This window comes from Eupeodes corollae, chromosome 1 (assembly GCF_945859685.1).
Source record: "Eupeodes corollae chromosome 1, idEupCoro1.1, whole genome shotgun sequence".
Lineage (NCBI taxonomy): Eukaryota > Metazoa > Arthropoda > Insecta > Diptera > Syrphidae > Eupeodes > Eupeodes corollae.
In genome coordinates this window covers 113,521,042-113,532,879 of record NC_079147.1, presented here as the reverse complement: position 1 = coordinate 113,532,879, position 11,838 = coordinate 113,521,042, and the positions used below count along the sequence as shown (strand labels likewise).

The 11,838-nt window shown below is 31.5% G+C and overlaps 2 protein-coding genes across 2 annotated transcripts; one reads left to right on the top strand and one right to left on the bottom strand.

Annotated features, from left to right (window-relative positions):
• Positions 1–4,880: 4,880 nt before the first annotated feature.
• On the top strand, positions 4,881–11,218 carry LOC129940421 (serine/threonine-protein kinase pakE-like). Its single transcript, XM_056048742.1, has 3 exons — positions 4,881–5,070; positions 9,976–10,040; positions 10,113–11,218. Exons 1-3 carry the CDS (start codon positions 5,050–5,052, stop codon positions 10,813–10,815), a joined length of 789 nt encoding a protein of 262 aa, XP_055904717.1. The 5' UTR covers positions 4,881–5,049; the 3' UTR covers positions 10,816–11,218.
• LOC129940422 (uncharacterized) lies at positions 11,121–11,838 on the bottom strand. The gene is made up of 3 exons (XM_056048743.1): positions 11,756–11,838; positions 11,628–11,689; positions 11,121–11,569 (listed from the first exon to the last, which is right to left on the bottom strand). The coding sequence occupies exons 1-3, from the start codon at positions 11,777–11,779 to the stop codon at positions 11,248–11,250; spliced, it is 408 nt and encodes a 135-aa protein (XP_055904718.1). The 5' UTR covers positions 11,780–11,838; the 3' UTR covers positions 11,121–11,247.

Here is an 11,838-nt window from a genome sequence, read left to right as displayed (position 1 = left end):
CTAAGTTGCTTTGGTAGTCTTGTGTCACTGCAACTCCCTTCCTGTCCACACTGCTGTTTGAGTATCAGAGTATATGCACTCTAGCAGGTTTACAAATTTAGTTGAGACTCCCAATTCATTTTAGGCATAGGTAATTATAATTTTTAGTTGTATTTCCAAAAGGAAAATTTTGCTCAGAAGTAAAGGGTTATCCATTTTGCGGTTTCAAAAGTATAAAGCTGGTATTCGACATCTGACAAGTTTTTAAAAGACATTTTTTTGCCACACAACTCGAGCAAATATGGCTTTATTGTATTATTTGCAACAGTTTGCGTGTTGGTCATTTAAATGATGTAGTGTTTCACACATTTAGCGTTCAAGCTTTATAATAATGAAGAAATATCATGGAAAGAAATATTTTATATGTGTTTTACTTACGTTTACTTAAATCTGTATCTTCGCAAAGAGAAGTGAAGATATCAAAAGGAGCAGTTCACAGAACCATAAAGCGTTACCTAGAGTTACGACGAAAAGCGAAGATCTGCATATCATCACCATAAGCAATCGTTCTAGGAATAAAAAAAAATTATTGGACAGATAAAGACTTCAACAGAGTCTTATGGAGTATGAGATCTAACACGAGTGATCGGAAGAACAGATAAAGAAGTCTATAAAACGATATTGGAGGACCACGTTTTGGTATCTGGACTCCGATTAATCGGTGAAGGTTTTGTATTCCAGCAAGACAATGACCCGAAACACACTTCAAAACTTTGCGGGGATACCTGAAACAAAAAGAAGATGAGGAAATTCTAAAAGTAATTGTATGGCCTACGCAGTCTCCAGATATCAACCCCATTGAGCTCTTGTGGGAAGAACTTGACAGAAATGTCTGGAATCACCACATAGCACCGGAAACTGCTCTTTGGGAAACTCTGCTAGAATAATATTCCAGAAGAAAAAATATAAAACTTTGTAAGAAGATTGCCCAGAACTGTAAAAAAATATTGAATTTAAAGGAGGGTTTTTTGATGAAAACTCAATTTAGAGCTTTTATTGGTTTTTGAAATAAATAATTTATATTTAGTACAAAACTAGTTTATATTTTCTATCATTTACAACTAGACATGCTTTTCACTTTTTTTACATATTAACTTTTTTCTTTTTTAAAACTCGATATTTCTCAAATTTCAAAGGTGGCCTCAAACTTTTGACCGGTAGTGTATGTAGGCCTTCATTTGACTCTATCTGAAGTTTTGAGAAACCTTGAGTGTAATTCATTTATATTTTTGAATTGAATTATAAAAGGTTGCATATCTCAAAAACATGACATGGTAGATTGATTTGAAATCTGCTTGAAACTGAAGCCATCAAAAACTTAAACAAAAAAGTATAATTTGATTAACACCTACAATACCTTGTTGACCATGGTTTTCCAAATATTTTATATTTCAATCGGGTATCAAGTAAACATAAGGAGGAAACCCTACTGCTGGTGCTGTCATATATAGATACCAACTCATTGTGGATATTTTTGTATTCTTTTCAATAATTTTAGAAGATACAACGAAGTGAAAGCAAAAGCATTATTTAATTTTAATTTCTGAATAAAATAACATACAGCTTAGTTGCATTGACTTGCTTTCATGTATCAAGGCTTCAAATATGAGCTCGACAATGGTTAAAAAGAGCTAACTATAATAATAAACTATTAATAAGAATAAGATTTATTAAATAAATTTAGAAACAGAAATATTTCTCACCTTAAAGTTGCTGACATGAGTAAAATAGCTTTATCTCTATTATTAGGTGTTATTAATTTTCTTCATTCTTATGAAAATTAAATCAAATTGGCGAATGCAATTTATTTTTCTAAACGCAATATTTTTTTTAATTAAAAAAACAATAATTATTTTAAGGTTTAAACACACTGCGAGCGTTAAAAAAAAAAACAAAGGAATTTAAAAGGAGGTGTAAATTTAATTTTAATATATCAAAATTGAAAACTCCAGATGTGTAAAGCATTCTATATGTATACAGTGCTTTCAGAATTGAACTCAAGAATGCGAGTATTGCTGATTTTATTGCTGTCCTTAAACTTAAACCTGCTCACACAAGATAATTTAACAAGTTTTAAAAAATGATATGTCAAAAGAAATGATATTTCTCATTTTCAAAAATAAAATGTTTAATTTTTGAAATAATTTACTTTTTTTAATAATAGGAATATGAACCGTCGAATTCAAATCACACCAACTTACTCTGGTCGAATTTAAATCACTTGAAAATCGCACATTTCGAAATGTAGGACAAGGAAATTCATTTCGTTTGGAGTTTAAAGAAATAAAAGCCATATCGATAAAAGTGAATTTAAGAACTCCAATTTATATTTTGAATTGATTTAATTTCATTTTTAGTAAAAGTAAACTATATAGAACCTAGCTTGTTCAATAGCGATGTTCAATAGCTTCGATACTCTATTTATAGTGAGAACCGTCGAGTTTCTCAAAATAGTCAAAAACTGCACCTGTTCATTGTTGGTAAATCTTTTACCACAGAGCCATTTTTTTCAATTTTGGAAACAGATATATGGGTGAAAAGGGTGCGGGAGTGAGCAATTCAAACTTTAACTCATTGATTTTGGCCATAGCAATAACGGATTTGTGAACTGGTTAATTGTCTTGATAAAGCAAAACTTTATTTTTTATAAAATGCAACCGTTTTTCATGATTTCCGTCACTCACTCACTAGCCACACGCATCCCAAAAAATGTACGTTATGACCTTGCCTGAAGAAGAAACTGTCTGGGTCTTCTTTGGAGCCGGTTCTTTGCTTTCAGACCATTTTTTGGACTGTTCGTTCGTCTCAGGTGTCATGTATTCCCTTTAAATATCCTTTGCCCTAACAATAAATAAATCCCAGCGACAAACTTTTCCATAGTTGGTATCGACTTAAGGAAAGAGTGTTTTTCCCACGGGCAATTGTATGTGGCACTTTCTCGAGTAGGATCTCCTGAAAATCAATACGTTTTGTTGCCACCTACAAATACCATACATATTTTTTTTCTAATTTAGTGATTCATGGTCGTTTTAATTAGCATGCTTATAACCTAATTATCTGTACCTATTTATGTATACCAATGCGATGCCGGGACGGGCCGCTAGTAATATATATTTTAAATCATATGATGATTAGGTGATTTTGCACCTAAAGACTTTATTTTAAACTTAACACTACCACTTATCATTTGATTAAGTAAAGGAGAAAAAAAGTGATACTGATAGATAGTGGGTCTGTTACCTTTTATTAAGTTACTCTCCGTAGGAGAGTCCACCTTTTTAGTTGAGTTTCCACTTAATACACAATGACAAGTTAATGTTATAAGTTCTATAGATATAGTCAGTTTACTTTTAATCTTAATTTGTTTCAAAAATGGTTAAAAAAAGAGACTGGGATGCGACCCACACTGATAACTTAACATCCCGTCTGTCGATTTGTCTTGCTTAAAAGCTCGTAGGATTTCGCGTTGGCTTAATAAAGTTGTCAGTTCAATTATTCATTTTAAAATTCCAACAATATTTTTATATCAAGAAATAGTTTAGTTTGAAAATCTAGTTTTGTTAAATAGATTTTTTTTGTCGAAAACAAATTTTTACCAATTTTAGTAGAATTTCTTAAATTTGTACATATTTGAGAGATATTAAGAACCGAACATTAATTTTTACCAAATTGGCGAACTATTTGTTGTAGATTTTATTTTTTTTATGACAAAACGGACTGTTGGATTTCAAAAAAAAAAAGTACTGAATATCGAAAACAATATTTTTTGTGAAATAAAAAAAGTTTGCAGACAATGTTTTTAATTTTTGAAAAGCTATTGAGTCGAAAAAAAATTTTTACGAAGTATTAGTATTGTTTTTTATTTATGTTTTTATTTTTTATAAAAAAAACGTCAATTCGATTTTTCTCAAAATTTTACCAGATGTTAAAAATATTATTCGTCGTTGCAAAATGAAATTTGGAGATGAAATCGTTTTGTATTCGTAAAATTTTCGAGGTGACACATTTTTTTTCGATTTATAAAAAAACATTTTTATTTTTTTCCAAAAGTATACTGGTTTCGTATCACGTTACAATATATAATATAAATGATTCGTGAAATATTTAATATTAACCAAAATGCTCATCTTTTTTAAAGCTGCTATGGTAAAAAACCACTTCGCAATTTTGCTGAGAGCCCTTTCTGCATCTTTCTGCATTATTATCTGTATAGCTAAATTTACGTACGAATGACACGCAAGGACAAACAACTTTCTAAAAAAACTTTTATTTCGACTCAAGGGACCTTGAAACGTCGAGAAATGTCCAAATTTTTAATTCTACACGTCGGACCCAATCCAATAACTTCCTATGACAAGTTAAAAATTTGAAAAAAAAAAATGTTAAATAAATGTCAATACTCTTAACGTATATTTGATTAAACTCTTTGTAGAGTTTTTGTTTCGTGGAACTCTTAACTTGCCCTTAAAGAAGTTTTTGTGAGTTTAAAAGGGGCAAGTCATTTCTCAAGGCCAATGAGGTTAAAGATTGTGTGGGTAATTAACACGTTTTTTAACAGAACAAAAAAAAAGCTACAGCAAAATAAGTTTTGTTTTAAAACTATTAATCCTAGTTTATACTGGTAGCAAATAAGATCGTCTTCTTTACTACTTTTTCTTATGGGAAATTATTATTTTGCTAAAAAACCGGAAACAATAATGACGACCAAACATCTTCACAAGAGCAGCCAAATGATGAGGTCACAAATCTTTTTCAGTTATTTATAACTTTTCTCCTCAAGGCAATTTTAATGAAATACTCTGTATAAGAACATTGCTCCTTTAAACTTAAATGAATAGGTATAAAGTATAATCAAATTAGGTATCTGAAATGAACTGGGTCTTCTTTCAAAAGGTGAAATAGTTTGAAATGTGAGTTAATCGGTTGCACATTCATTTGTTCATGTTCAAAGTTAAATCCAAGTTATAAATTTCAAGTATTTATTTAAGCAAAACTGTATTCTTTGTCAATATGAAACTTACAATTTTGAAGGTGGGTGTGCAATTTGTGAACATGTTATTAATTAATTTTATAAACAAATTATTTAGAAATGAATAGTAACTTGAAAGAAAAAAAGAAGCCTTTCGATACAACCAATTGAACAATGTTTTATTTAAGGGTCAAAAAACTCTACATATTTATCTATTTGAACTGTTTGCTAAATCAATTTTATATCGATCAAGCATTATAATTTCTCTATGGATCGGTGAAATATCATGACTAATTCATTTTAGTTTCAGCAGCATTGAAAAGAAAGTGAAAAAAAGACCTGTTGAACTAGTTTATTTATGTTTAATAATATTAAATTATACACTCAAGCTTCCTATGTAGAATTTGATATCACATATATATATACAAGTACATTACATATATATAGTAAAATTATAATTCGATTTAATTTAACATTTAATCGCCAATAGGCGAAAAGTATCGACCTATTTTTGATTTTTTTAAAACTGGTAAATTAAGCGTGGTTTTAATTTAAATTAATTGCATTTAATCAGGAATTCATTGGAAATCTTTGTCATACAGTCTGTCAAGTAAGAGGATGATCGTGTTAATTTATAAAAAAAAAATATTTTATGAAACTTTCATATTTATACATACATTGTACAAATTACAAAGAATGATGTAATTTGGTCAATAAGGTGTCTAGTCACCACCGGTGTCGATAATTGCCTGGCATCTCCGAGGTATCCTTTCTACTAATTTGACGGCGTATTTTAGTGGCAAGGATCTCCAGATCCGACGAATTTCGTAAGACAACTGCTTCAAAGTGTATGTTTTATATATGCCCACACATTTTTGACAGGGTTTGCATCGGGTGACTGCGACGGCCGATCCAATGTAACGATGCCAGATTGAGTCTTCCATTGAGTACAGAGCTTGCTACGCTGTTTGGGATCGTTGTCTTCCCGCAGTATCCAATCTTCATTTTTTTGTAATAATCCACCATTTGGCAGATGGCAGCAAAGCGTTTTTGTAGATTTTTATCATTTTCTCGGCATTTAGGTTGTCAGTAAAGAAGCACTAAGCGCCAAATCCCTGCTTGAGACGCCGCCGCCCCAAAGATGCACCTTTATTCCATGTTTTACGTTCCGCTGAACAAGCCTATTGGTGGAAGTTAACATTCATCAGTAAAAATGACATTTTCAAAATCTCTATCAATATTCTCATGCGCCCAAGCGAGTCGCTTTGTCAAATGTTTTTCAGTAATCAGAGGCTTCTATATTGTGTTGCGCTGTTTCAGATCATGAGTATGAAGATGGGTTCGGATACTCTTCGTAGGATATATCTAAACCTTTTGCAATTAATTTTGATTGTCCTTGCCGCAGTGTTAAAGCAGTATTCCACAAAAACAGATTCACTTTTCTTTTTTCATCTTTTTTGTTCAATTCCTATCGAATCACGTTCTGGTAAATCATCGACATTATTAGCCACTTTATATTGCTGTATCCACTTCTGTACAAATGCCTTCGACTATTCACATATTTAGCAGCCGCTGATTGCAACACTTTGGGACCTTTTGGGTGGATGCAAAGGAACATAGCCTCGTAGCGCGGCGCGTACTTAGCACTCATGGCGTTTAACGTTATTCTCTTACAAATGATCAACGACGACTGAAAAGCTTCCCCTATCGGCTCACTAAGGAATTAAAGCAAAATCTTTCATTAACTGTCGGTAAAGTCGACCACGCTCTGACTTGACAGACTGTATTTTATTCGCGTTAAAACTCAAGTATAAAAATAACTTGTAAATTCAAAGAAAGAACATTTATGAATTTAAAACATGATAATATGAATCTCGTAAACCTAAACTTCAACTTGGAGACAAGTAAATCACATCTTGTAAATATTAATCTTAATTAAAAAAATTTTCCTGGTAGGCAAAACCTGGTAGAAAATACCAGCCAAAAAAACTGGTACAATTGTCCAGATTTTGTGGTAAATAACTCCAGATTTCCTGGTAAAAATAAATCTGGTTTTATTAACCAGAAACCTGGTATCCTGGTAAAAAATTTTACAGAAAATTTTCTGGTAAATATTACTAGCGTCCTGGTAGAAATTATTTTGTTCCTGGTAAAATAAAGATTATCTGGAATCTCGTAAATAGAACCAGGAATTTTATTGTCTGGTATATTTTTTCTTGGTAGATAAAATCAGCCTTCTTGTACTAAATACCAGAAATTCTGGGAGTTTAAGAATTATCTTTTTTCTGGTAAATAAAACCAGGAATTTTATTGTCTAGTATATATTTTCCTCTTAGGTAAAATCAAAATTTATCAAGCCCTTCCCGACAAATAATCGTTCCGAAAATTTAGTTTAGAGAAAAATCTTTATCCCTTTTTTTATTAGACATATTAGAGACGATGTTGATTTGAATGTTTTCTTTAGGAATATTACCTACATATATCTTATGCGTTCTTTTTAGTAGGAAAAAAACAATTAAATATATGCTATGCATGATTTCATAAGGCGCTTACAATAATTTGGCGGGAAGAGCTTAATAGTCTACCAGAACTCAGCTACATTTTGAGTTAAAAAAAAAATACCGGTATATTCTACCAGAATTCTTGTATATTATACCAGAATTCTGAAATATTTTTATATTCTACCAGAATCAATGAATTACACTAGCTTACAGTACATCTGTTGCCAAAGAAAATTTAGTTGTTGCTGACTACACATGATATGATATTTTCAAAAAAATATTGAAAAGATTTGTATCAGCTTTAGTTTCTGAGATTCAGCTTTGTATGTATTAAACACAAAAAACACGTATTTATTAAAAAAAAAAACTTTCGTTTTTAAGCTTTTCGGTGATGTGTAGACTTTGTAAAGTGACGCATTAATGGCCAGCAATAGTCAGACATCATGTTATTATCCCAGAAACCTTGGTAGAGCTCTTCCATGACGCGTAAGTCTTATCTCCTAAATTTTCCGGAAACCTGTCCAGGTGACTGTGAAGGAAGTGGAATTTAATGCTCATATTGCACCCCATATTTTTTAACTGTAGCAGAAGGTCTTCAAAGAGTTTAATATAATTTCCGGATTTCTTATTTCCGAGAAAATTTTGAACTACAAAGACGAAAGCTGTCCAATCCTTTAGTTCTAACTCAGTCATAGAATTTATAAATTGGGTATCTTTAGTCAGTTGTCTGATTTAAGGGCTATCAAAAATACCGGCTTTAATCTTTTCCAACATGACCCGAGGAAATTTTTGGCAGATGAAAGCAAAACAGTTTCCGTCTTTATCTTGTAATTTAACAAGCTGTTTCATGATACCCAGTTTTATATGTAATGGTGGAAGGATAATTTTGTCATGAGCTACTAATGAATTCTGGACTATGTTTTTCTTTCCAGGCTCCATATTTTCTCTCAACAGCAGTTTGTCCTTATCCAATGCTCTTGCTTAGCTCTACTGCCCCAAAGACATATAAAACAGGGAAATTAAGTGCAACCACTTTGTTGACCGAGAAAAATGTTCACCATTTCTAAATCGACACAAATTTGCCAATTATGGTCATTGTATTTAATTTTGTTCAAGACTAGCGAATTGTTAATATATATATAAATCTTGTTCATATTTGTAGCACTGAAGAGTCAGGTGAACGCTGCCCTGGACGTTGAACCCAACTTGTGCTTGGGCACTGCCATTTAACTTGATTTTTAGTGTTTAAACTGTTAATATTCACGCTACAAAAATAACAGTCCTCGAGATGATTTCGTGGTTCTCGCCAAAAAGTCGGTGTTTCAAACTTGAAGGCTCTTCTTTTACCACTTTTCCATAATCTTAAATATTCTACACACGACTTACAAACACAATTGGGAGCCCAGCACTTCTCATTTGTATCCAAGAGGATGCCAAAATACTCAAAATAGGTATTTTTAACAAACTCTGATACAACTTTTTTACGATTTTGTAACACATATTCTCCGCAGCAAAAATGATCTGGGTTATTTAAACAACGTCTTTTTTTAACTACTCATGACGCAAAAACTTGAGATAATAATCTTAACACCTTAAAATACTTCTACTATCGATTAATATACACTATACAGGCTTCAATGATAAAAATCAAAACCAAAGTCACGCGAACTGCTAAAAAAAATTTAACTTTAAATTTGAAACAAACAAGTCATAAGTTAGTGCTATCAACTACAAAATTCGCGCCAACACACAAAAATATAAATTTTGTAGACCAGTGTTATCTAATTATATGGAACCAACTGACTCTTTTCCTAGATGTGTACTATCGTTGATTGATGTATTTCTTATTTATTATTGATCAAAATTTAGTTAAATGCTACAGTCAGTTATCCAACCATTTCTTGTCATATCATGTCCTTGTTTTCACAACCCTTGACTTCTACCAGTATCGTGACTTTCGTAACATCAATGTTAATTATTTGATCTTTTGGTCTCTTAATACTTGAGTCGAAAACTAATTCTTATCATTTTTTGTTGTTTTGTCACTTGAATTTTACTTTTCTTATTTGTATTCAACGAGTGGTGTGATAGTTATTGCGTAGGGCAGCCATGCCAGAGGTCTTGGGTTCAATCCTACCTGTTCCATTTTTTTTCCACGAGTACTGCCTCTTGATGGAAATTGCCAAATCCTCCAAAAGTGATTCTTGTCATGTAAAGAGCTTTCTCGAATTAGCCGTTCGGATTTACTTAAAACTGTAGGTCCCCTTCATCCCTGACAACAGTACTCGCACACAGGAATGGTTAAGAGTTGTAAGACCCTAGGCTCTAGTTCTCAACGGACTGTTACGCCACCTAATTTATTTTTATTCAACCTACAACATATGAAGTGTTGAGTGTTTAATACAATATCTGCCTTTAATAGTTTTCAGAAATATAGCTTAGCTAAAAACGATTTGATTTTTTCAGGTAATTTTTTTAATAACTGTTCTATTGACGACATTTGCAGAAAGTTTTGGAAATGAACAAAATAGGTAAGAAATCGATCATTTACACCATTACAAACAGTTCGGCACTAATGTTTATGAAATTCTTCTTGTTTCAAGAATTTTAGATGAAAATCTTAGTGAAGTCAACTTTTATAAAGAACATACTTCTAGAATACAAAGAAGATCTATAGTAAGACTATTTGGATTGAAGCCGCGTTATAGGCGGCCAAATATAAACATTTCATGGAATTGGGGAAATTCAAACCAACAACGCTTTATAACAACAAATAGTAATAATAATAATCGCATTTATCATAAAACATTTTCAACCATACCAAATGGTTTACAAATTCAAAAAAATATATTAATTTACAATGGATTAAATGGAGTAAATAATCAACATAACTCTCAAATATTCACAACAACGACTCCAAAATATTTTACTACGAGGACGACTGCTGGAAGTATTTTTGAAAAGAAACCGTCAATGGACATTGATAATACATTTTCAACGAAACCAACAGAGAGTTCTATTACAAAAACTCGTTATAGTGCTTCGACGGAAGCAGTGATGTTTAACAAAGAACCCACAACACAAAATGTCGGAAATACAAAAATAACTCAAGTCGATCAAACTACAACTTCCACCACTTCAAAACCAAAAACGCCAATTACCACTAGAACCACAACCGAGTTAATAGCATCAAATAATTTAAGCACTAAAAGTTCAAAGGGTGGATTTACGAGCACCTCCATGCCACAAAATAACGAGTATAGTGAATTAATTTATGATATTGATCCAAGATATAGGAAAAAATAGTTATAGTCTTTATAAAGGAATAAAACATTTTTTAAGTATTTAGACAAGATTCTATTACTTTCTAACAACAAACTTAATTGAATACTTCTCAGATATCAAACAATTAGTTACAAACAAAAGACCTGATTTGCAAACTTGATCTTTAAATCTTTTGTTTTATTTTAAAAGGTTTCCCATCTCAGTCCGTTTTTGTACACTAATTATTTTAAGCTAATTGATTTTTATTTTTAGTACACTTAAAACCACTGATTTAGCTCAACTTTTTCACCAAAATCACACCCTTATTAGAAACACTTTATGTAATATGTATTTTTTCAAAGTTTTTTTTTATTAATTATATTGGTTTTGAGTGAATTTTTAATGTTATAAATAAATAAATCAATGCATAATTTATGATAATATATATCACTAATAAGTTACCAATTTGTACCTCTATGAAGGAACTGGTTGCACCTTGTAATATTGTTGTGTTTCAGGATCAAGCAAAATAAGATGTGGCTTGCCATTCAGTTGCTGTGGTTTGGAATTTTCTGGAGGATAATCGACTTCAACCACATAGGGATTGAATAAATTGGATAAAGGATTTGTTATATTCCAACTTGGGCGCGGTAGACGAGCTCTCTTTAGGAAACTATTCCAATACGAAGCAAGAAGACCTTGATTAGTTCCATCTGCGGCATCCTTTCCATTAGCATTGGTTTCCAGTGGTTGTTCTTCTGATGTATCTCGTCTTGGCCGAATAAGAACCGATTCCCTATTGATATATTTTTGAAGTTCTATTCTCAAAAGATCAAAAACACAATTTTACTTACTCTCTTATTTGGGTTGTTTTATATGCATTGGAGATGACGCTTCCAATTATGACTATTAGAAACTATGAAATTTGTTAAATATTGGTTAAAAAATAGATATTTAAAGTCTGTTATAATTGAAAACTTACAGCAATAAAAAAATATTTGGACATTTTAAATATTTAAAACTCTTCTGGTGCTCGAATAGTATCTTTGCAACCACCAACTGCAA